General features: G+C 40.0%; 1 protein-coding gene across 2 annotated transcripts in view; it reads right to left on the bottom strand.

Moving 5' to 3' along the window:
* Rai14 (retinoic acid induced 14) overlaps nucleotides 1-26583 on the bottom strand; it is a 144514-nt gene that overhangs the window by 100011 nt on the left and 17920 nt on the right. For both annotated transcript variants that reach the window (XM_047556304.1, XM_047556305.1), the window contains exon 2: nucleotides 19289-19370. In XM_047556304.1, coding sequence (XP_047412260.1) covers nucleotides 19289-19324 — 36 coding nt within the window. In that variant the 5' untranslated portion in view covers nucleotides 19325-19370. The remainder of the gene's footprint in view (nucleotides 1-19288; nucleotides 19371-26583) is intronic.

Below are 26583 nucleotides of genomic sequence, written 5' to 3'. Positions count from 1 at the left end.
AAACAAAGCAAACTCATAAAAATAATAGATACATAAAGACACAAAACCCCTTTTCTTCCTTCTTTCATCCTCTTTCTCCACCTTCTTCCTCTCTCTCTCTCTCTCTCTCTCTCTCTCTCTCACACACACACACACACACACACACACACACACACACACATGTATAATCTTTCTTATTTTGACTTTTTAAAAAGTTTTTATTTCCCATTAGAGGGGGCCAGGGGCATAACCCAGTGGTAGAGCACTTGTGTAGTACTGGGTTAGACCCCGAGCACAGCAAACAAAACAAAACAACTAAAAATCTTGGGAAAAAAGGTCAGAGACTTGGGGATTTCCTGTCAGGCTCTGCTCTGTGCTTTAAGGATATGGGGGTGGGAGGGCCACGGCCTTCATATTTCAAAGGAAAGTTATGATCATCATCACTACAGTAGATCAGACGCTTTCCTCCCTGCTTGTTCTTAATTGGTAGTGATTATAAGAAAAGTCACAAATTAGAGGAAGAAGATACATTTGACTAGGAACTAGGAGAGACTTAAACACACTCCAATTAAGATCTGTATTCCCCACCCCCAAGCCTGTGAGACTTTGCACAACTCCAGGAAAAATAGACATACTGCTTTCATACTCTATTACAGAAGCAATTACCAGTGGAAGGAAAGATGGGTGGAAGTTGAGGGGTTAGAAAGAGATGTGAATAGGAAATACACAATTTTGAAGCTTAATGAGACTTTGGAGAGCATCTTATTTTGCCCATGTGGAAACTCAGGGAGGCAAACTGCATTTGTAGGAGTCGCACAAAAGTAATCAGCAGAGCTAAGGCCAATGGGATGGAGCCCACTAATCAGAAACACCATGTACCAAGTCCTGATGGAATCCAGACGTTAACAGGAAAATGTTGAGCCAACCTCTCTGGCACTCGGACCCTATGTTTTACATGTTTATCATCTCTCAGTATGTTATAACTGAGATGAGGCCAAGCACAGTGGCAGATGCAGGTAACCCCAGTAATTTGGGAGACTGAGACAGGCAGGTCACAAGTTTGAATCCAGCCTCAACAACTCAGTGAGATCCTCAGCAATTTAGTGAGATTGTCTTAGAATAAAAAAAAAAAAAAAAAAATGATGTAGTTCAATATAAAGCCCTCTCGAGTTCAATGCTCACTGCAACAAACAAACAAACAGGTTTGGCTGAGTTCCTAACTCTTGTTAAGGAAAATGAAAAACTTTTCTGGAGTGGAAAAAGAATATTTCTCAAGAAATGCAATCCACAGTACAAAGTTCAAGGTCAAAGAATAATATGCGGCATATGCAAGAGAATCACATGCATTATTTCTGTTACCATTAGATGGCTTAGATAATCTGGCATTTCAAAAAAGGAAAAAAAAAAAAATACTACTAGAATAATAAGAGCCACCACCAACAATAACAACAACAAATATATATACTCACATATATATACACACATAAACATATATGTACATATATATACATATACAATCACATGTATACATATACAACCATATATACATATACAACCAAAGGTATGTGTATATATGTACATATATATTCCATGATAAAGCATAATCAATCATACAATAGGCCCAATACCATTACAATGAAGTCCCAAAATGAAAATATACTTTCACAAATTCAGAACTCCATCGCTCAGGTATCATCTTCAAAATATCCATGTAGCAGTGGAGCACACCTGTAATCCCTGTAATCCTAACCACTTGGAAGGCTAGAGCAGGAGGATTGCAAGTCTGTGATCAGCCTGGGCAATTTAGTGAGACTGGTCTCAAAATAAAATAAAAACACCTGGGGTTGTAGCTCAGTGATAGACCACTTGTGCCTAGCATGAGCAAGGTCCTGGGTTCAATCCCCAGTACCACATGCACATACACAGTCAACTAAGTGTCTAAATACCAGCTTGAAATCCATTGTTCAGCCTGAGATGTTTTGTGTAAGAGCCCTCCAAATAGGAGAAATCAATTTATAAAAGCAGAAAATAATCTTTAAATGATATATTAAGGTTACCTTGTAAGAAATCTTCATTATGCTCAGTTTAACAAGAAACTCTTAATAACAGAAAGATATTCACATTCCAGGGGTCCTATAAAGTCAGGGCTGCTAAAGTAGGTCGTTTAACACTTCAAGGAAAACTGAATTATGGGAAGGTCAAATCCCTTTTGAAAAGTATATTAGGAGGCATTACAAAAATAAGGAAGTGGTTATAAATCTGAGTTCCAAGAATGGCAACTCTCTTGTATGGACAGAGAAAAACACCGGAGCAGAACAATTACATTCCTATGCTAGATTACCTGACAGAAAAAAAAAAAAAAAAGGAAAACAACAAAACCCATAAAGGCCAAAATCATAACATTAAAAAAATGCACTTTGCTGAGATGCTCCATATTGAAATGAGTGGTATCAAACTAGCAGTTCCAGAGGACAGAGGGCAAAGGGTGGGCGATCACTTATTCCAAATACAGGGGCTGTGTGTGTAAGCCAAAAGAAAAGGGAAAGTGGCTCCATCAGTTCCTCAAAGGCAAATGCAAGTGGCCGGTGGCTGAGAGAAGTATCAGTCCTCACTCCTGATGGTACCAATGTAAGGAGGTCACTTACATTGTGAAAGTGAAGCGCCATTTCACTTTCAATCTTGAACATGAAGAGTTTTGCGTTTTCAGTTTTTTCTTTTGTTTCCTAACACAGTACTGCCCAAGAGAAATATAATGTACGTCAAAGTTTATGTCTTCTGACAGTCAATTGAAAAAGTACAAACAAAATGGTGAAATCAATTTTAGGATCATTTTATATAACTTGATATATGTAATACAAAGCTGATCCCCCGCCCTTTATGTTGCATCACAACCTAACTTGTCAGTCTGAAAGCTGCTCACCCCCCCCCACTTTCCGCTGCATCACAACCTAGCTTGTCAGTCTGAAAGCTGCTCTCCCCACCCTTTCCGTTGCAGCCATTTCCCCGCCTCCCAACTACTTGTCAGTCTGTGAACATCCTGGCTAGCTATTGGTTCATCAGTCAGCTTGCAAGTATCCTTCTCTGTTATTGGTCCCCTGTTAGCCTGGCAGAATTCAACTGCTTAAGGGTAGCTTCCCCGCCATCTTTTCTCTTGCTTTCTCTCTCCTACTCTCTTTCTCTCTCCTCCTCGCTTTTCCACTCTTTCTTGCAGTGTACCCTTTTTCTTTTCCTCTCATTTTCTCTCTTACCCTGCAGGGAGACACTCTGTTTGCTTAATAAACTCCCTTATGTGATTTCCCATGTCCAGCATGGTTTTCATGGGTTTCTTACAATATATATGGCCCAAATATTATAGTTTCAGCAAGAAATCATAATGAAACTGTTAGGGGGATATTTGATATTCTTACTTTCATACTAAGTTTTTACTGTATACTTTCAGTACATCTCAATTCTGACATTACACATTTACTGGAAATACATGACATCTATTTAGATTTCACGAGATTTATAGTCGAAAAAAATAAATTCACGTACCCAAGTTACCAACATTTTCCAATATCTGAACTGAGTGTCTTTTTAAATTTAAATTTATTATACTGAATAAATTAAAAAATTCAGTTCCTCAGTAGTAGCTCTAATCACATCTCCAGGGCTCAACTGACATCTGTCTAATGACTGCAGGAGTGGACAGTACAGTATGAACACATCTTTGTTCCGCTAACAAGAATAACTTCTCATTCTTATGCCCCATGGGACATAAAAGTCAGGCAATAAAACTGAAGTCATTCCACGGGAAATAAGCATAATAACTTCTTTATTATCTAAATCCTGTATGGAATTCAGCTTAAGGAATATGAAAATAGAAGAAATGTTAACGAAACAAAAACAAAAACAGATTTAGGGATTGGGATGTAGCTCAGTGTTAGAGCACTTGCCTATCATGCATAAGGCCCTGGTTTCGATCCCTAGTACTACAAAATAAAATAAGCAAAAATAAAACAAAACTAAGATTTGATAGGAGTCTATAACTGGGAATTAGAAAGTACTTAGGAAAGGAAAAGGAAAAATATATTTTGCATTCCTGTCTTACTTAATCCCTAGGAGGGAGATACTTTTCTAAAATCTCCATTTTTCCTAGAAGGAAACAAAGACCCAGAGAAGTTAGATACAGTAAGTAGAATAAATGAATTTGAGCTTTACAAATTCAACTACTCTTTTTTTCTTTTTGGTACTGGGGTTGAATTCAGGGGCATTTGACCACTGAGCCACATCCCCAGTCCTATTTTGTATTTTATTTAGAGACAGGGTCTTGCTGATTTGCTTAGCACCTTACTTTTGCTGAGGCTGGCTTTGAACTCAGATCTTCCCGCCCCAGTCTCCCAAGCAGCTGGAATTGCAGGCATGCGCCACAGCACCTGGCTCAACTAAACTCTTAGGTGACATTTATGGATCTAAGCACAAAACAATGCTCAGACATTCAGGTAAGTAATTATTACTTATTCCCTGGTGAAACTTAGGGAAAAGAGCCAGGACAAAGTACATACCAATAAAAGTGTTCATCTGTACAGCTATCCATTTAAACCTCTCCTCATTAAAAGTGCCATAATCTCCATTCTTCACTTGCTGTGGTGACTCAACATTCTTCTCATTGAACAGGGAATTTCTCAGGGTGGAGCCTACTAAGCCATCATTTTAAAAGCTTCCTTGGTGTGTATTGTAATAAATCCTAAGGGTTGGCAACTATTGAGCCAGATCAGAACTCAAACTCTACTTAGCATCAGAATCATTTGGGGAAAGAGGAGGTCGAAACACAGATCAGTGAGCCCCATTTCCAGAATTCTGATTAGGCAGGATCTGGGGTAGGGTCTAAAAATTTACATTTCTAACAAGTTCCCCAGGCTGCTAGTGCTGATGGTCCAGGCATCCATCAGATTTGGAGAAACACTAAACTAGAAGAAAGATGGATGTACTTAATTGATGTAAAAAGAACCACCATAAATTCTTAATGAACTTATTCATTAGTGCAATTTACCAGGCTTACATCTACTTGACCTAAAAGTGCCCAGCAGGTAATTGCTTGAATCTAAAGAAGTGTCTAGATGCCTAAGGCTGTAGCCTTTTCTTCCTCAAGTTTCAAAGCTCAGAAATGCAGATCCAGACTTATAGGGTTGATTTCTCATGAACCCTTGCAGCTAGTAAGTCTTAAATTTCAGGGTCCCTTTCAAGGCTTAGCAAGCTTAGCAATGTTCAAGTGTGTGTGCCCCCCCACACACACAAACAGAGAAAGAGAAAGAGAGAGAGGGAGTCAGAGAGAGAGACAGAGACAGAGACAGAAACAGAGACAGAGACAGAGAGAGAAGCTATGTAAAACTGGCAAGGGATTTTGTTCTTTTTTTTTTTAAAGGACAGCTGAGGATGTAACTAAGTGGTAGAGTACTTATCTAGCATACATGAGGCCCTGGTTCTATCCCTGCTATCTCAAACAAATAAATAAAATTAAAAAGAAACAAAAGGACTCCCAAATATTTTTGTATAAACCTCAGGCTTCACAAAAGTTATATGTGTGCCAGGCATGGTGATATGTGCCTGTAATCCCAGAAGCTTGGGAGACTGAGGCAGGAGGATCACAAGTTCAAAGCCAGCCTCAGCAACGAAAGGAGAACTTATCTTAAAATCTCAAAATAAAAAATAAAAAGGGCTGAGGATGTGGATCAGAGGTTAAGTGCCCTCGGGTTCCAAATCCCAGGCACCAAAAAAACAAACAAACAAATAAACAAACAAAACTGAATTTACCTTTGAGACCTTTTATCCCTGTTCATATATTCCAGAATATTTTGTAGGAAAAGAAAACCATTGCACAGTTTTTAAAATATCACAAATATATTTAGAACTTGTTTTTACCTCTTAGTAACAACTTATGAGGCAGCTTTCTTTAATACATTTCTGCAACATTTTAATTGGCTGGGTAATATGTACCCAAAATATATTCAACCTTTTTTTTTTTCATTTTAAATATGCAAGTGGTTTCTATTTTATATATATTTAAGAGTTATCACCCTGCTGAATATACAGAGAAATATTTATGCCCATTCTTATTTGTTTACTCTTCCTCTAACTAGAAGAGTTGATATATACTATATGCCTTTGTTTTATATTTGCTGAGTTATAATGTAGTTACTTATTTTATATGCATGTTCCCAGTTGTGTGATGGACTGACAGATCTGGCTCCATGAGAATGTTATAGGCCAGACTGTAACGGAAATGACTAAACAAACTCCATTTTGCTCTGAGACTCCATGTTATGTAGGAAATAAGTTTCTCCCATGGGAACACCCCATCTCTGTGCCCATCATCAGTTACTTAGTGTGACATGTTTAATAATATACAGTGGCAACTCCTATGGAGTAACCAATGTACCATGTAAACAGTAATTGTATGGATGTTAGCAACCATTCTTTAGTTTGTACCTAGGTAAGGGTCATTCTGACCCACTTCCCCCCTCTGTCGATGATCTCATGATGTTAATGTGTAATTTCGCATCATAGCAACAGACACTTAAGATTGATGTGATTTTTGGCATAAGAACCCCTACAACTCTGTGGTTGGGGCTGTTCTCCCAATAGCCATTTTTGGGGGCATTGTGTGAGACAGTCAGCCGGCCGGCTTAATAAAGACTCTCAAATTTGGACTTCTCAGTGGTGATCGGTCTGTTCTTAAGTTGCGCCCCATAACGGTTGCTGCATGATTTTTAATCTTAATGTTTTTAATGACTATATAACATTCTTTTCTATGTATGTATCATTTGCTTACTCTTTTAATATCTGGTTGCTCCCAACTTTTCATGAATGTAAATAACATGATGATAAACTCGTTGCCTTTTGCACATTATTTCCTTAATAGAGCTTTCCCTAAGTATGTCAAGAATTCTAACAGTGATCACCCTCACAGTGCCATTAATGAAATACAGGTTTATGGAGAAAAAAGAGATGTTAACACGAATAGGGTTGAAGTATCAAAGCCTCAAAGATACGGAAACCTGGGCCTGTCTTGAAGACTTAGCTGGCCATTCTGGAGAATTTCTTCCCTGACTAGAATCTGCCCAGAATCTCTTTTTACAAACTATGGCTAAATAACTCACAAAGATATAAAAATTTTCTGACACTATTATAAGATTCCTTAAATGAGGTTCAAAGCAGCTGCCTCATCAAAACCCAGAACCCTAAGCACTATTTTGTTTCTGGAAACCAATGGCACTGTTCTTAATCAATAACAGTCAAGCTCTCTTAGGGTCAATGAGACACAAAGGCCAGATAGTATACTGGGTCTACATTTAGGTAATTTTCTGCCCAAAGAACACAGTCTAGTTAATTTGTTTATATAAGGTCCAAGTTAATAGTGTGGTTCTCCAACCACTTGAGCTAATGAACTGTACATACAAATAATATGAGTTCGTGTGCAAGAAAAGTACAACCAGCCCTTTATATCCATGAGTGCCACATTTATGGATTCAGTTGCAAACCGAAAATATTTGAAAAAAAAAATGTCTGTACTGAAATGCAGCCATTTTTCTTGTCATTATTTCATTATTTCCTAAAAAACACAGTATAACAACTACTTACTTAGCATTTACATTGTATTAGGTACTATAAACTAGAGATGATTTAAAGTGTAACACAGGATTATACACACATAAAACAGGATTACACAGGCTACATGCAAATACTATGCCATTCTATGAGGGACTTGAGCATTCACAGGTCTTAGTGTCCACAGTGGTTCTAGAACCAATCCTCCATGGATACTGAGGGATGGCTGTACACGGTTGGACTATAAATAATTAGCCCTTTAATGACACTTGTTAATGTCACAGTATACTCTAACGTGGCCAAGAGGATATTCAGACCATCCTAGTGGTGACATCGAAAAATATCAATGACTTGTTCTTTCTGTCCACAATATTGTGGACTGGTTAAGTGCTGAGCAGAGAGGAGCTACAGGGATAAGGTGGTGATAAACAGGCAGTATTTTCATTTTATAGTCAATTCATTCATGCTGCATAGTGACTGGTGTCAAGAACTGGACTAGATGCTTCAGGCAGAACAGAAGCAAAAATCCCATACCACCTACCATGCCCAAGACTGCTATTTGCAACCTCAATCCACTTCAGTCCACCATGGGGGAAGGGCTGGCATAGCTTTCCAAATACACTTGAAGAGGCAGGAATCCATAGTAACAGACTCTTTTGACTGCTGGACTTGCAAATCCAGGGCTTATGAAACAATCCGCCTTCCAGTTGTCCTTCAGGCAGACAATTCCCCAAGACCTGGATCCACTGCCAGGAACCACCACCCAAGGGAACTGTACCCCTTGAAATGTTAAAGACCTACAGTTAAAAACCTACATTCCTAAGTCTCAGTTCCCACTTTGCATTGTTAGTCTTCTTCTCTTTGACCCACCTCTTCTTAAAACAGGTCTAACCACTTTGACTTCTGTATACTCCACCCCACTCTTATCTCTGCCACCAAAAGCTTTCAGACTGATAATTCTGGGCCTGACTAGCAGGCTTCACTGAAGCATGTTTTGGTTAAAGTTTACCCGTGATTGTCATCTTCAGTTGCCACTGGCGATTGCAATAAGGAATCTGAAATTCAGTTCCAGGTCTTTACTAGGTTGGTTGGCATCATCGTGTCCTGAAACTCCCAAAGGAAATAGCCTGTGCGTATCAGCAGCAGATGTGGTGAAGACAGTGCGCCTGGAGCCAGAGTCCCCAAGGACAAGTCCTAATTCCTGCTGGACCTCAGTGATGCGCATGAATATTACAGGTTGAATTGTGCACTCCCCAAAAATCATCTGTTGAAGTCCTTCCCCTAGTACAAGATGCAACTTTGTTTAGAAATAGAGTCAGTGCAGATGTAATTAGTTAATAAATCAGTATGACTCGTGTCCCTTATCAAAGGGGAAATCGCCATGTGAAGATGAAGACAGAGAGAGGGCTGAGGCTCCTATAAGCCAAGGAATCCCAAAGGCTTCAGGGGAACTATCTGAAGTTAGAGGAGGGATGTGGAACAGACCCTCCCTCAAGGCTCACAGGGAGAACCAACTAGCAGACACCAGTGTCTTCAAAGTCCTCTCCCCAGCACTATGAGATAATGAATCTCTGTGGTTGAAGCTGCTCAGTTCCTGGTACTGTGTTACAATAGTACTAGCAAAGCAGCATAACAAATTACTATGTTGCAGTTTTCTCATCTGGAAAACAGAGATAAAGAATGGCTCTTCTCTAATAAGGAAGAGTAACCAAATTATAATTGAAGCTGCTAGGATAATAACTGACAGGCAAATGCATTTTTAGTGTTAAATGATATTCCCTGAACATTCTCTTAATCAAATAGATTGTCACCTTTTTTGGTTTCCTAATCAAGTTGCTGAGTCAAATGCAAGTCAAAAATAAGCCCACGCCAGATCTCTCAGGAGATGAGGGGCACTTACCCTTGGCTGGCAGGGCCATCGCAGGGCGCGGCTGCACAATTTAGAGACCTTCCTTTGTGTATCAACAGGAATCTAGGCTCCCTCCCCGCTCTTCAACCCCACACCCACTCAAATCCCATCCCTTCCTTCCCTGAAGCAGCCACCACCCTAGCCTTGGCCTGAGCCCCGGTCCCTTTCTCGGGTTACATTCTCTCAAAACCCCCAATCATTCTACTCCCAAATACAATCATCTCAAAACTTCATTCTTCAGTTTCACTCACCCCACCCCACCCCACCCTGGCAGAGAAGTCCATCCCTCTTTGGAAATTTACTGCCTATTACTTGTCCATACACCTTCCTCTTTGCTGTACCCCTCATCAGGACTGGTTTCCTCTCGTAATTGTCACCTACCCAGCCAAGATCACCCAACCCAAGCTCCCCTCTTCCTTGAGTTTTCCCTGAACTCCACACAACAGAGCTGATTTGAATGGTGTGAGCCTTGCTCTGCTGAGAGTGTTTAATGCACATTGGTCACATTATCTCAACTGGACAGTAAACTCTTTGAGACCATTCATTCATCACACAAAACAGTGGACCAACCAACACCAGGCACTGCAACTGTCCTTGGCCACTGTGATACCGAGGACTTACTGTGTGCCAGATTTTATACTCATCATCATGATGCTTAAGGGATCTGTGGTCTCATCCTGAATTACAGGTGAGAAAACTGAACATCAGAAAGATTATGTAATTTACCTGATATCACACAGTATAAAGGGTAAAACTAGAATAAGATAGAAAACCAGGCTGAGAAGTAATACAAAGGTTGAGCTGCAAACAGTGTGAATAATCAGACCCCAAAGAAGATGGATTAAGGCACTGTCCCTTTGGAAGTATGGTAATAGTTTAGGTATAATACAAGCACTAAATGTGTAAATTTCTCATATTTTCTCACATACACAGAGATAACTCAATGCTTATTCCTGACTTATACCAAAATTAAATAAGTATGCCTACCAAATTTGTGCATGACTCAACATGATTATGATGAGAACTAGAATTTAAAATTATGAAAAAAAAACTACAGTAATAGATTTATCTAACAAAATAGAATTCAACAAACATAAAGTAATATTTAAGAGGGATAAAATCAGCATCCTGCATTTGGGTTCAAATACCCAAATACCACACAAACATGCAGAGAAACACAGAGCAATACCTGGGAAAAAAGAATTAGTTCTGCATAGTTAGAACTCTGAGTTCCACAATTCAAGAGTCAAACCGTCATACGTGTTCAGATGAAATCAATCAATGTAATTATGGATTCTTGGATCTTGAAATTTCACAAATCACATGCTGACTGAGAGCAAGGACTAAGTATAGCCTAAAGCCACCTCTGTAAAGTAGAACTGCACGCTGATATCATTCCCCAACTTTTCAATGGAGGTGTAAGATCAGATGCTGATAGTTCCTATCTGTGAAAGCAACCTCAAAATTACAACTGTAAAGTGGTAACTTAAAACAGACCCTTGTTAAACCCTTATCAGATCAGGTCACCTAGTATATTACTAGACTTAAAAAGGAAAAGGCTGACAGATTACCTAATGTCACCAGCTGATAACACCCAGGAGCACTTTCCATTCCTAACATGGAAAAAGCATTTAATCTAAAACAGCATGCTGCGATAGGTTTCCACCAACACGACAAAGGGTATTGGACGAAGAGCAATCAATAGTCACTTCTGGGTAAAAGTAGGAAGTCATTAAAGTTTGACCACACTTCTGGTGCACCTTTAACACTCACGTCTCAAATGATTCTCTGAGGATATTGCCTATGACTAAGTCAGTTGTCTCCGGGTCCATTCTCTCTTGTCCTTGAAGGTTTGGTTGGTTTCCTGACTGCCAGCTAGAGAATGTGTTCTCCCACCTCCCATGCAACTAGGCAGGGGCATGTGACTAAGCTCCAATCAGTTCCATGTGTGGGTGATAATTTGTGTCCCTTGGGAGCACATCCTTTGAAAAGGAAAATGCTTGTTCTTTACTCTTCCTCTTTCTGGTTCCTTAAAACTTGAATCTTGACCATGCAACATGAGCAGCCTAGAACAGAACTATCACGCAAGACTTACATCATTTCAGTTTCTGATAACAACATTTCAAAACATAAAGAGAAGCAGGTGAAATGAATTTGACTAGGTTTATTAATCTGCTGTGTCCAGAATGTTAGCATTTTAATGTATACTTATTTAAAATTTATAGAACACATTGTAAGATATTTTATATCATTTTGTTATGGGTGTGAAGTTTTTGAAAGCTGGTGTGTATTTCATGTTTACAGCACATCTCAATTGGGACTAGCCACATTTCAGATGCTTAAGAACCACATGAGGCAAGTGCCTTGTACGTGGCACAGTGTAGCCCTAGAGGGAGCAGAAGGACATCAACAGTAGGATTGGATCCCTTGAGGAATCTATGGAGCACAACTGCCCTGCGGGCCCTTAGATTGCTTAAAACTCTTAATTCAGAAGAAAACTTCTATCTTGTTTGAGTTACTGTATTCCTGGGTATTTTGTTATAAATGCTTATCCTGTCACTAATCCACCCTCTCTCAGAAAGATCTGGCAGTTTCTTAGTTATGAAAAAAAACTTCAAAGAATGAGGAGCTTCAAGGCCAGACATGGTGGGGCACACCTGTAATCCCAGCAGCTCAGGAGGCTGAGGCAGGAGGATCACAAGTTCAAAGTCAAACTCAGCAAATTAAGAAGGTTCTAGGCAACCTAGCGAAAGCCTGTCTCAAAATAAAAAATAAAATGGTCAGGGGACTGGGGATGTGGTTCAGTGATTAAACGTCCTTGAAGTTCAATTCCTGGTCCAAAAAAAAGACAGATTCATGATTCTCATAAAAACAAAAACAAGACCAAACCAAAAAAACCTCTAAAAACAGACCAAGTCTGAAAATTGCCAAAAAACACTCTCAGCATTGGGAAATACACTTCAAAATAAACATAGCCAAGGGGAACTATTTTTTTTTCTTGTTTTTCTTTCATATTATAAACATCTATATCTTCCAGCAAACCAGTCTACTAGGCAGCCCAGGAAGGACTATCAGACAATTTGGCCTCCTAACAAAATGAATAACAAAATCCTTTTCAGGTAGTGCATCCCCTCCAAAAAGTGAAAGTGTTTTTATTTATGCAATGGAAACTAATAATTAAATAATCAGGTTGATCAGAGCACACTTTCTTTTTTAAGGGGAGGCGGAGGGTGGCAATGTAGCTCAGTGGAGGAGCACTTGCCTAGCAATGTAGGACGCCCTGGATTGAATCCCTAGCACCAATAAAAATAAAAGGAGGTAGGGACTTAAGCAAAAGCAAATCCAAAGCTACTCACTAACATCATTTTTTTAGACATACTGGGCTCTTAGCTAAAGCTACCCCTCCTATTACCCTCTAAGTGAAAATAACCACCTTTATACAGCAAAGATCTCTAGGTAGAAACTCATCCGAAAATCTCCACAGAAGGATTCAGATGCGATTCCTGTTTCATGCACAAGAAGAAGTTACATAAAGAAATTGTCAAAAAAAAAAAAATGTAGGTCAACAATAACCTCCATTCAAAATGACTAGGCAATTAATTCAGAATATAGAGATAAGAGATAATGACCCAGAAAACTCATTGTGTACACTACCAGATTTCCCTAAGTTTAGGGGTCAGGTTCTGGGGTTTCATATTGATCTGAGGCTGGAACAGTATGGTGTGGGGTAAGTACACACTTAACCAAGAAGTATGGTGTGGACTGAATCTGTGACTCACAGAGCCAGATACAGGAGTCTATCTAGACACAGCTATGTCATTGGCTCCAGTGGAAAAGCAGAAACAACACCTGCTCTTTCTCCCTTCAGAACTGAAGACGGAAATGCACGTGGTTCTTAGAAAACAAACAATCCAAGATTGTTCCATATCCTTCCCTGCCACAGAGGAAGAACATTGACACTGGCAAGCTTTGCTGCCGCAGATAGGCTTGGTTGATAAAAAAAAAAAAAAAAAAAAAAAAAAAAAAAAAATCATCCTATGTGTCCTATTTCATTTTAGGGAAATAGAGCAGAATTTACTTTATGAGGTTTGATATTTCAGAATTTAGGAATGCCCATTCCCTGTGGGAGCAGAAGTCTGCAGCAACTGACAATGCAAGCTCCCATGTCAAGAAAAATCAAGATCCCAGTCACCCTGTCATTTAAGAAATGTGTGACTTTAGCCAACTAAGTCACCTTCCTTCGACCTTTATTCCCCTTACAAAACTATCCTAATAGTGAATAGCATTTGGTGCACAGTATATGACAAAAAGCATGCAAAGGGCTTGGCACAGTGCTGCCACTTGGCACTCCATATACATAAGAACTCATTATTACTATAGTAGGAGGCCAGCCATCAATACCCACTCATTCTTGTTATCAACGTTATATTAGGCAGAGGCACCCACTGAAGAAGTGTGATGCTCCCACCTCACTTCCACAGACACGGAAAATAGTCCCTACCATGAAGGAGCTAAGGTCTGCACGCGGGATGCTCGCTGGGGCTCAATGTGGAGAGGTGGGGTTTTTGGAGAAACTGCTCAAGGATGAAAAGGGCACAGAAGTGGTTATAGGTTGAATTGTGTCCCCTGTCCCCCAATTTGTCTGTTCAAGTCCTAACATACCTCACTCAGTAGGTGATCTTATTTTGCTTTCAAAGTAGAAAACCCTTCATTTCCAAGTTAAAATGAGGTCATTAGAGTAGGCACTGATCCAATATGACTGGTGTCCTTATATAAAGGGGACATGCACACAGGGAGAATGTCATGTGTAGATGAAGACTGGGACCAGGGTGATGCATCTACCAGTCAAAGATCACCAGCAAACCACCAGAATGCAGGAGAGGGACAGGGAGAGATTCTTCCTCAGCCTCACAAGGAACCCACCCTGCCAACACCCAGATCACAGCTTCAGCCTCAGAACTGCGAGACAATAAATCTCTATTGCTTAGGCCACCCAGTTTGTTTGGCAAACCCAAACAGCTAATACAAGGTGAAATCAGGCAGCACGCAGATCCCCCGTTTAAAAAGGGCTGACAGGATCTGGAAAATATGCAGCATGACATGAACCTGACCAAATTTCTCTCTAGAACTTTACTGGAGTCTTCTGCCTCCACCCAATGGGGTTATCATTGATAGATTTTAAAATTACGTCTACACAATGCATTTGGCCAAGGTTCCTCTGTCTACAGAGAGACTTAGATTTTAAATACTCCCATATTTTTTGTGTGGGAGAGAGGAGGGCTTAGGCATGTGTAAAAACGTATTATAAATAACTGAAAACTCCTTGAAAAAATACCTTGGCAGAGATGTAGGTTGTCAACCTTCATGAGAGTTGTTATCTCAACAGGCAACAAATTCAAACCCTTGACTGAGCAGGATGTGTCTGGTTCCTCAAGATTCACAGGGTGTGTGCATTTCCTTGGCCAAAGCTGCAATAGTTAGCAGCTGCTACGTAAAGGTACACCATCAATTTAATCTTTTGTAGAGCCAGTCATTTTAAACTGGCTGCTTTTTTTTTTTTTCCTTCTTCTTCTTTTTTAATGGGATGTTTGCTGCCTCCCTATTATAATGGAAAACATAATTGGGAACAAATCTTTCATAAAATTTAACACACACCCACAAAGTAAACTGTGAAGCACTCCATCACGTTGGAGTGGCATTTCTCAAGATTTGTCACAAAGATCTTTCAATTCCATTTCCCATCCCTCAACCTCCACCCATTTCACTCAAGGCACTAAAAATTGGCATTTGCAAGGAAATTCCAGAAGCTGGAGCATTCTAATAGCAGAGGGAAATCCCAACCTTTTTGGCCTCACTTCTCATGCTGACAGCTCATTTTTCCATGTGGAACCACATTCTAGTTGCTGCAAATATTTAAAGAGGTAAAGAGCCACTTTCAAACTAAAAGATAAAAGATATAAAACAATAGCAGTCATAAAAGATATAAATAATGATGACTTAGAACTCTGTGCTTGCTTTATAAGCAAAGAAGTCAGTCTAGCCGGTTTTAAAACCAGACTGAAAACTTCACAGTGTTTTTACTGAAATACCCAGAGTCAAGCTACGGGTACTCTCTGGTCTCCTAAAGTCTTGCTATTTTGCAATGCCAAGAACAACTTCTGACACTGGGTCTACTAAGCCAGCGTCCCCCTCTTCCGACCATCCTTCTCAATGCTACCCATCCTCAAGGCCTGGGTAAAGTCCCACCTCCATAAAATTCCCCCAATTCTCCCATACACAGATTTAGTCCTCTGAAAATCAAGCATATTTATTACCCATCTTTACCATCTAACTAGGTGTACCATCTTGAAGGATCCTTTAGTATTTATCTTCCATTGGCATTTTGCTTTAGTTATTTCCTGCATGTTTTTTTCCTCCTCCCAAGTTTAATAGCTCCTTAAAGACAAGGGCTATACCTCATATTTCCTCTATAGTATCAAACTCAAGTGTAAGGATTCTCAAAATAAGGTGATAAATGTGAACTTTAAAATATAATCCACCACAGAAACTCCTGAACTCTTTTAGACTCTGTGATTTATCTATGGGGTCCCCAATATATTTAGGAATCAAAGCAACCAGACAATGACTTTGTCTAAGCACAGCCTGTAGAATCAGGTTCAGTCCCCTGTTAATTCACATCAACCTGCCCTGGACATGGAGTGTAAGTGTTCCAGAAAAACACTCCGATTAAATCTACCTGCATGATGGTCCCGGAGTAGCAGTGACCTGAAGGCCATCCACAGAGGGCTCCTTCGGGCCACTCTTGTCCTTTTTTTTCTCTCCAGGGCCACAAACCTATCTGGCTACAGACCTCCCAGACACAGACTGACTGAAACATGATCATGGCAATGGGTCACCTGTCATCTCTTTATGTAAGCATGAACCTGATCTGCTATCCTCATCTGCCCACCCCCAGAAATACAAAGAACTTTTTCTTTCCTTTTCTCTCTCACACAAAGACAAACAGGAAAGTTGGATGGCTAATGATTTAGGAGACTTGAGAGAGACCACTCCACCTGCTTTGTGTAAAGAAGATCATAGAGTTTTGCTCATTTAACTGAATGTAATAATTTGTGGACTTGTTTTTCTTGCAATAAGTAATAAAAATATATATGTATTTGTACATATACCCAAAACTTGCTTTTCTTGCAATAAGTAATAGAAATATATACATATTTGCACATATACCCAAAACCTCAACCTCATAGGCAAGCACTGAAAAGTGAGATTCCCTCACCCACTCACTCCTAACCCTCAGTTTCCCTCCTTAGAGAAAGTAATTCTTAACAGATTATTCTGCCCCCTGGATCCTATTAACTTTTTAATCTTGTTTGTGTTTCTCCTTGGGAGAAAAGAATAAGCTATTTCCAGGTACCTCCTGAGCAACACACCCTGAGATGTATGTTCCACATCCATTAGTGCATTTAACATTTGCCATAATTTAAAATTATTAATAATAATAATAATAATAATTAATAGTTCACCTTGTGAGGCTGATGCTGGAATTTCCTCCAATTTCAGTTAAGGAACCCAAGGTTAGAAGAATAAGAAACTTCTCCAAGGCCGCAAACCTAAATCCAAGTTCAAAGTCGCTTTTTCTAGCTGCTACCTAGATTGTCCTGGTTCATAAAATAGAATCTCTATCTCAAACTCCTTTTCCCAGGAAACACAGGCCTTGGAATCCAAATACCTTGGCACAAAAACTGGTTCTATGACTTAGAGTTCTAAGAACTGGGACAGATGACTGCATGTCCCCAGGCCTCAATGTGCCCGTCTGCAAAATGAACTTAATAATAAAATCAACCACACAAAGTTTGCAGCAAGAGTAAGTGAATTTTGTGTGAAGAGCCTGGCATGGCACCTGATGTCATAGTAACTACTCCATCATGGTTAGCTGCTTATCATTATCATTATCATATGGTTGATTCATAAATTGAAATTTGAAATGGTTTCCTTTTTTTATTAATTTTTATTTTTATTTGCTCCATTTAGCTATGCAGTGACGTAGCTTGGAGAAACACTTTAGGATGTATTTGGGAAACCACGTGAATTTGTCTGGCTCCATTAGACTAATTTCCTTTGCTCTCCTCCCCCAGGGCTGCTCTTCGAACATTTCTCCTCTTAGCATTCACTGCCAAAATCATGGCCTTCTCTGCTGCCAAATCCCAGAAGCTTTCACTAGTGTTATTGCTGTGTTTTTTTTTTTTTTCTTAAACATGGAACTATTTCAGTTTTTATTTAAAAACTAGATTCAGCTACAACCTCCCTAATGCCACAAGCTTGAAATTTTTAAACTGAAAGTTTATGTGCCTATCATTTCCCCCTGCCCGTGTTCATATATCATGGAACTCTAATGCAACGACACTTTGCTAAAATAATCTCCACTTGCATAAATGGAAGCTACCCAAATTCTTTAGGAATGGAAAAAGATGCTTGCTAACCTGATCATACAATTGACAAACTCAAACCTGCTAAACTGGGCAACGATGTCCATTTAATTGCTTTTCCTTTCTTAATTGAAAGTCAAAGTAGATATGCAGGCTTGGTATCCTACCCAGTAGATCATCAGATCAAAGGCGGTTTCTAAGGGGAGATGCAGCTAAGGAAGTCAGATGACTGAGGCTCTCTCTGTGGTCAATGCCTAGCTACACAGCTTTGGCCAAGTCACTTCATATTTCCTGAGTTTTAGTTAATTTTTAAGAATAAGAAGATGAGATCAACTTTTTCCTAAGAACCTCCTTTCTAGGTCCTTCTTTAAGTGAGACAATATTTTGCAATTGCCCCCAAAGAATCTTGTCTGGTCTGGGCCATATCAGAGCAGTAAGTTCCTCATCACTTACACAACCTTGACAGATAAGCTTTAGCCAAAAGTAGGTGTGCGTGTGACATGCTAGTTGTAAAAGACACAGCCTCCATTTATTGCAAAAATGCAGTTGTGCCAAGCTGTCAAAATAGAATTCATGGCAAAGCAATAAAATCCAGGTTCACTTTAATTACCTAATTTTAAATAATATCTGTGCATGCATGTTTCCAGGGTGACATATCTGGGCTTCCCTCTAAAACCCTTCCATAAATTTCTCCCATTCAACAATCTTGCTGGCAGCATCTGCAATGCAGTTAGCATGAGACAGGAATCCCAGTGGGGTTTATAAGGCAACCCTTTTGTAGAAATGTAACTCTGTATAAACCTGCTGTGTTATTTTTCTCCATTTTCTCCTGTGGGAGACTTTGTTTCATAATTCTGACATCACAACTGGTTCCTCCAATCTAAAGTCTTTTATGATGAATAACAAATGAGTAAGAACCCCAGGAATTCAGGGGGAGTGAAGGTAAGGGCAGCAATGCATACTGTTGTTTTAAGACAAAAGCCTTCACAAAGTTAAACGCATTAAAGTCAAACATGAAACATGCTAATATGCAATTCCTTAACCACCCCCAGAATAGTTGCTTTTATAAATGATATTGTGAATCAGGAATTGGGCAACTTCAGAAATGCTAAGGATTTTTCCTGATTCTTTCCTTTAAGATATTTAATTCAACTGTTCCCTTAAAAGGCACAGGCCAACTTTTTTAAGGTTAATTTGAAAGCATTACACATCAACAGTAAGGAACTTAAGTATGCCATTCACAGAAGCCACCCTGAGCTGGGGCCCAGAGTGCTTCTGGTGTCTGTAGTTTATTAACCCAGCACCTTATCAGGGCAAGAGTGGGGCTGTCTCTGCAGCCCATGGAGCAGAGCTGGAGCAGCCAGACCATGAGTCACAGTGTACTTACATCACTCTTCCTGAACTTCGCTTTCAAGCTCTTCATGTTTAGTCCATTCAGCCTTCCAAAGTCCTAGGAGACTTTTCAACACCTAAGCAGAGAAAAAAAGAACGAACAAATGAATGAATAAATGAATGAACGAATGAATGAATGAATGGAGGTTTCTAAATAAACACTACAGATTTTCTCTCCTGATTGGATTAAACATTGGGCCAAGGGTAGGAGACAGGATCAGAACTCCAACCAGGTCAGAAGATGGTCAGAGTTAACATCCGGGAAGCGGTGAAGAACATGTGCTATTTCCACAACCTAGACCCTTCTGACACTTTAAAATTAACCAAAACTTTAATTTTTTTCCTATTTTAACTGACAAAAACCATATATGTGGTATACAGCATGACATTGTGAAATATGTATACATTGTGGAACAGGTAACTTCAGCTAATTAACCTATGCATGACCTCACATGTATATTATTTAACTGTAGTGAAAACACTTAAAAGTTGCTTTCTTAGAAATTTTCAACAATGTACACAATACAATGTTTTAACTATAGTCACCATGTTAAACAATAATCTCAATTTTATTCCTTCTGACAAACTAAAATGATACACCCTTTGATTAACATATCCCCAATTTCCCTCACCATCCTCTCATCACCAACCCCCGGTGACCATTCTTCTATTTTCTGCTTCCATGAATTACACATTTTTAGATTTCACATATAAGTGATTTCCCACACATTCAAATAGAACATGTTTAAGTTACTGCTTAAAAATTGCTCTCTCTGTACTGCTATGGCTTGGATGTGGTTTGTCCACCAGGGATTCATGTGTTAGAAGCTTGATTCCCAGTGTTGTGATGTGTGAGGTCATGGAACCTTTGAGATAAGGCCTGATGGGAGGTCCTTAGGACACACCCTCAGAAGGGAATGTAGGTCTCCTGGAGTTTTTTAAAAACCTGGGCTTGATACTTGCACCTCTGGTTTCCCATCTGGCGAGAGGACCTCTTACTTCTATACATACTCCCACCATAGTGGTGCTATCTACCAGAGCGAAGCTGATGCCAGTGCCAAGCCCCTGCAAGCAAATAAACCTCTTTTCTTTACAAAGTTACCTAACTGCAGATATTTCATCATAGTAACAAAAAGTGGACTAATACACGTATATTCCTTACAAGTAATTCCTCCACACATCCTTCCACTTTGTAATGATCCCATCCGCCTTCCTTTGAAGAGCTACAATAGCAGAGAATGATAAGGAAGACAGTTCACATTCCAGATGCCATTCACTCCCTGTTTATTTGTCCAGTGTTTGCCCCTCCTTCCCCCCAGTCCTCTTAAATGCACAGTGCAGTTAGTGAAAAATGCCAGAAAAAACAAAACCTCCCTCATCAAATAACTCATTCCTCAGAGGACCACTCTAAACAGTGCAAGACTCGCCAGGTCTTTGTGGGGCCCAGCAATTTTAAGTTGGCACTGGAAGAGTCTTAAGCAATTTCTTTACTTAGGAGAAGTCTGTGGTCCTCTGGAAACTGAATGAGATATTTTTCAAGTAAGAATATATGTAATTTTTTCAGTGAAGAAGGTTCTTGAGAGATATTTGTCACCCTTCAAAAGTCAAGACAACTCATCTAACCCAAGATCTTGACTTTCCAGAAGTAGAGTCACAGGCTCAGAGAAGTTAGGAAACTCATCTGCAGTCAATCACTGAGTCTGTTTATGATGGAATTCAGGATCAGGTCCCAAAGTATGACTGTATGCTTTTTCTACTAATCAATTCAACTTTATAACTAAAACCAAAAAGCCAAATCCTAAAAGATGGGCGTATTAGTCAGTTTTGTGTGACTGTGACCAAAATACTTGGCAAGAACAACTTAGAGGAAGAAAGGTTTATTTGGGGCTCATGGTTTCAGAGGTCTCAGTCATTGACTGACTCCAATGCTCTGGGTCCAAGGTGTGACAGAAACCATGGGCATTAGAGAACTGCAGAGGAAAGCTGCTTACCTCATGGTGGCCAGGAAGCAGAGAGATGGGGGAAGAGGTCACAGGGAGGATGAACCCTTCCAGGACCCACCCCCAGTAACCCACCACCTGCAACCATGCCCCACCGGCCTATGATTACCACACAGTTCATCAAACTGGAAGGGACTGGTTAGGTTACGGCTCTCAAGACCCAATCATTTCATCTCTGAATATTCCTGCTCTGGGGGAGGTTTGGGGGGATACCTCATATCCAAGTCATGACAATGGTAAACGACAATACATAATTAATTTCCTTCATTTAATCTAGAAATGTGTAAAACATGGAATCTTCACATATAGATTTAAAAACAAAGTGCATTTAGGTCAACATCACAAGACAATCCATGTGAAAGTTCCTATCACCTAGGAAGTGTTACCTTCAAGTTGTACCTTGATGAAAGTGAAAACACGTGGACTTACAAACAGTACCATTTCAGTTGAGAACTAAAGAATGATAGACAAATGCTTAACAACTCTAGTCACTATTTTTTTAAAAGCCTTTCAAGGTCCTCTCCTGTTTCTCTACATTCTTATCATTCTGGACAAAACTGATTAGAGAAGACAGAGGCAGAAAATGCAAGCAACTGAATCGATGAACTCATCCTTGCTTGTGTCCTTGTTGCCTCCCAGAAGTCACTCAGCAACTCTCTGGTTTCTGATGGATTCACTTTCATTATTGCTGCTGCTATTAAGTAGAGCCTTTGGATGAATGACATGAAAACCCAGTCATCATGCAGCACTTTGATGGCATTAATCTGGAGGTCACAGTTACTGAGGCCTCTCCATGGTCCGTTTCAATCTTCCCAACCTGGCAGAAGTGACAGAATGCATGTTGCCTTGGAAACGGTACACACTATAATTATATGTGGTTAATTGCCAAGCATTTACTCACAGAGAATGCTGGGCTGGTACCTGCATAGCAAGGGCAAACTCCAAGGCAAACTCAAAGTCAGTCCATAGTTCATCTGCATCAGAAGGACCTGGGAATAATTTGCTAATGCAAAATCCTAGTCCCTATCCTATAGAAATTGAATCTCAAGAGGCAAAGCCCAGGAATTTCCTTGGATGAATCTGTGTATACTGAAGTTAGAAAATCTAGAATAGATGTTGATAGAACAGGGGACACACTTGTCAAAGTGGGTCTGGTTTATACTCCAAAGTCAAGCTGGTCTTCTTGTGTCAAAACAAATCACCTTTTAGATAGTAACAACAGAAATAATGATTACCAGACATTCCTAAACTCACCAGTCCACGGTTTTTATACCAACTATTTTAATAAAATGGAAATTGTCCTTCCACCCTCTGGAAATAACCAAATAAAGGGACCAAATCAGTGCAGCAGGAAAAGAAGAAAGGAGAAGCCACGCTGGGATAACCCACAAAACTCGCAACCCACTGAGGCAGAACCATCCAAAGCATTGCTTCATTAAGAGAACACGAGGTCTCAGGCAGTAGTGGATAAGATGTTTGTTTGAGGTCATGGGGTGCTGTGTGGTTGTTTTTTTTTTTTTTTTTTTTTTTAATGTGTGTTTGTCTTTGGCTTTTCTCCTTCTTCTTTTTTAAGCCTGGCAGTGAGAAGTATGCAAACTCTTATTTGAAGAGGATAAAATAAATAAAGTAATAAATTCCAAAGGATCCCAGGAGAAGACATTAACTATTACATGAATGTCTTCCAGGAGCCCAGGGCCTGGGTGTGCTATAGGTGGGTGGTCAGTGGGTGTAACTGCACCATGATAGAGATGGGTGTCTGAGGGAAAGAAGGGCTGGAAGCCTACAGAGCAGTAACTCTTAAAAACAAGAACTGGGGCTGGCTGGGGATATAGCTCAGTTGGCAGAGTGCTTGCCCCAAGCACAAGGCCCTGGGTTCAATACCCAGCACCACAAGAAAAAAAAAAAAAAAAAAAAAAAAAACAGGAACTATAGCTGGGGGCAATTGGAGTGATTAATAGATCACCATTTTCCTGGGATTCCTACCAAGTTCTAACACCTGGAAGCCATGGTAGTGGGGAGAAACTGGACAGCTAACAACTCCACCTAAAATGACCCAGGAGTAAATGAGGGCCTTGCCTTCCTTGGGTCAGCTGGGATTTTACAGCCTCAAGTCCCAATGCCAAACTCTCAAAGCCCAGACTGGGCTACAGCCAACCTTAAGTAAAGTGTCACCTAAACAGCACAGAGAGGCTACATTAGTGGCAGTCCTTAAGAAAAACCACTTAATCAGGGTGCTTATTTCAAAAGATTACAGTGAAACTGAATTAGCTGCACAGCAGCCTCCTGTGGGTAAGTACAGAAAGAGGATCACACATCTATAGAACAGTTATCTGAATTAAATGCTCCCATTTCAAGAGAATAAGGCATGCCTAACCCTAAGCAAAACTGCTAGTACAGTAAGTGCTCAGTTCAAAATAATGCACTCAAACAAGTCAGACTTATGGGTCACCAATCATTAGCACAGACATTACGGTGATCAGTGAGGAGGAGCAGTGCAGAGATGTGCAGCCTCGCCTGCGTTCTCATACGGAAGACCAGATGCAACACCTAGGGTTTTCTTATTAATTTATTGTCCCCTTCAAAAATGTAACTCCCAAGCAAAGCTTAATACCTGATGCCTTTACCTGACATAATTGTAGATGGAATAAAAAAACTTTGATAATAACCTATTGAGTTTTATCAAGAAATTCAGGCTTGAGCATTAAAAAACAGCAGAATGGATACCAGAAAATATTTTACATTTGTGGTGAGAGTTGCACAACAGGGGAACATACTAAAACCATTCAACTGTACTCTTCCAGGAGATGGATGGTATGTGAACAACAGATCCACAAAGCTGTTACTTTAAAATGGGGTAATTGCCCCATGACCTTCTCCAATTCACAGAATTAGGAATATTCTAGGTTAGAAACCTCTAGATTTATTACAAAAGAGTGTCAAAGGAACAAAGCTTAACGTACAATGCCTTTAAAATGCAAAAAGATGGCCAGGCATGATGGTGCATACCTATGATCCTAGAGTGCACAGCGTGCTGAGGCAGGAAGATCCCAAGTTCACAGCCAGCCTCAGAAACTTAGCAAGGCCCTAGGTAACTTAGTGAGACTTTGTCAAAATTAATTTTTTTTTTTTTTAAAAAGCTGGGGATGTGGCTCAGTGGTTAAGCATCCCTGGATTCAATCCCTGGTATATAAAAAAAAAGGGAAAAGGTGGCTGCTCCCTGATTTTCTTTAGCTATTTCTCTGCCACAAGCCAGCACTGATTTGAAGTGGTTTCAGGCTATTCCTACTCCTCACTCCACTCCACCCCACACATGGCCAAAGGATTATTTTCTTGGAGTCCCCGCCCAACTATCTGCAACCATAAGTGAGACCCAGAAATTCATCATTTTTTAATTCCTTGGGTGATTTGGAAATTCAACTAGATAAGGAGCCACTGCTCTAGATTCAGTGATGCCATACCTATAATTTACACTTGTAGTCAAAAATCATCCAGAAGAATTAAACAAGTAGATCAGATTAGGATCTCTGGGTCGCAGGGGCAGCTTGGTGGTAAAGTTGCACGTTTAACATGTGTGAGGCCCTGGGACCAATGTCCAGCACGGCCCACACAAAAAGACTAATATTTCTAAGCACTGGCTATGTTTGAATCTTTCACACTATTACAGGATAGGGGAAACAGTGACAGAAGGGATACACACTAATTCTACAAGAACAAGTTAGCTGGTTACCCAAGGTCACTAAGAAATATTAGTGAGATGGTGGTGGTACACACATTCTTCCCAAATCACAAAAATACAGTACCATCCGAGAACCCACACCACAGGACTCAAAGGCAGTAGTTTTAAATAATTAGGACAGAATTAGAGGAGCAAAGTAAATAAGAGGGTTCTCTAGTTAATCCTTTCATCATGGGGCAGTAAAATACTTCTACCAAACCCTCAGCAACACCAGGACACTCACACACACCCGAGACAGAATCCAGGAATTTTTCTACCAAGTAAAAAAGTGTGTCAGACTAAAAACCCACACCACTCACAACAGTGTTGAACAAATATAAGAAGTTAAAATACTTCTCTGCTTGCCAGCATCTACCTCTTCTCCTAGTGCTTATTTCCTCAGACAATAATCTGTGTGCAACAGAGATGGAATTTTATCCAAAAACTGTAGAAACATCCAATTCTCTTAATCTGGCAAAGCAAAAATAATTTGTAAAAGCCCTCTCCAGACCAACCATTTCAACAAAGGTGTCCCTTACGACACAGTACCTCACACCATCCAAACTCCTGGTGAGTCTGAGCTGCTTTAAGTCTCTGCCTCTGGGATGGGGTGGTGTTTGTGAGCTACGTCACTGCTTCCGGACTAAAGAATATAAAGTGGGAAGTGGAGTCCAATGAATATTGTTCCCTCTTGTCCAATTTACTTGTCTACAGCACAATGGTCTTGTCTATAAGACTGGAGTTTAAACACATATGCACATTTAGGTAACGGGAAGCATGAGTGATCCCTGCTAGACAACTCACAACTGACTGAGGTATGAGTAGAAAGGGATTTTTAAAAAATTTAAAAATCTCAAACTTGGGTATTAAATACTTCAGAAGTTTAAAAAGTGGAAATCCTTGCGGGTGGGAAAAATCAGATAAGCCCTTATAATTGGGGCAGAGGTCAAACTGGCCTTAAAGGAAACAGAGGATTTGGGCAGGCTAAGGGGGGGAAGGGCATTTTGTCTCTCGCCCAGGACATGGGTACTCCTTTCTTAGATCTTCCAGGCACAGGTCAGATACCTGGGCAATCTCTAAGCAATTATGAGCTTTTCTCATACGCTGAGTCAGTGCCGTGGGAAACTGCACAATTCTCTCCAATCTGCTTCCTGTAGATGCAAGATATGAGTACACAGTTCAAGGTTTTGAGCAAATCTGAAAATTTCTATCTCCAATTGATCATATACTTTGGAACAGAAGATTCTTAGGGCAGAATTTTCATTTTGCTTATGTATATGTGGGCCCTAGTCATAGGCATATAATCAATAAATGTTTCATCGATGAACATGTAGGACGAAGATACAAATTAGGCATCTGTGTAGCCTTCAGCCTCACCTTTGACCTCAGCAAAGCTCTCTCTGATCCCAAGTACACAGAGGAGTTGAGTGCTCTGACATGTGTTCTCTCTATTGGGATTTGTATAGAGGCAGCAAAATGATTGGGCCTTACCATGTACAAATCAAAGCACCAAGTTCATAAAAGGTCCAGCTCACTTGGCCTATGGATGCTTAACAAATTGCCCCTCCTTGTCCT

This window comes from Sciurus carolinensis, chromosome 6 (assembly GCF_902686445.1).
Source record: "Sciurus carolinensis chromosome 6, mSciCar1.2, whole genome shotgun sequence".
NCBI lineage: Eukaryota > Metazoa > Chordata > Mammalia > Rodentia > Sciuridae > Sciurus > Sciurus carolinensis.
The sequence above is the reverse complement of the archived record's forward strand: the minus strand, read 5'-3'. Positions and strand labels throughout refer to the sequence as shown.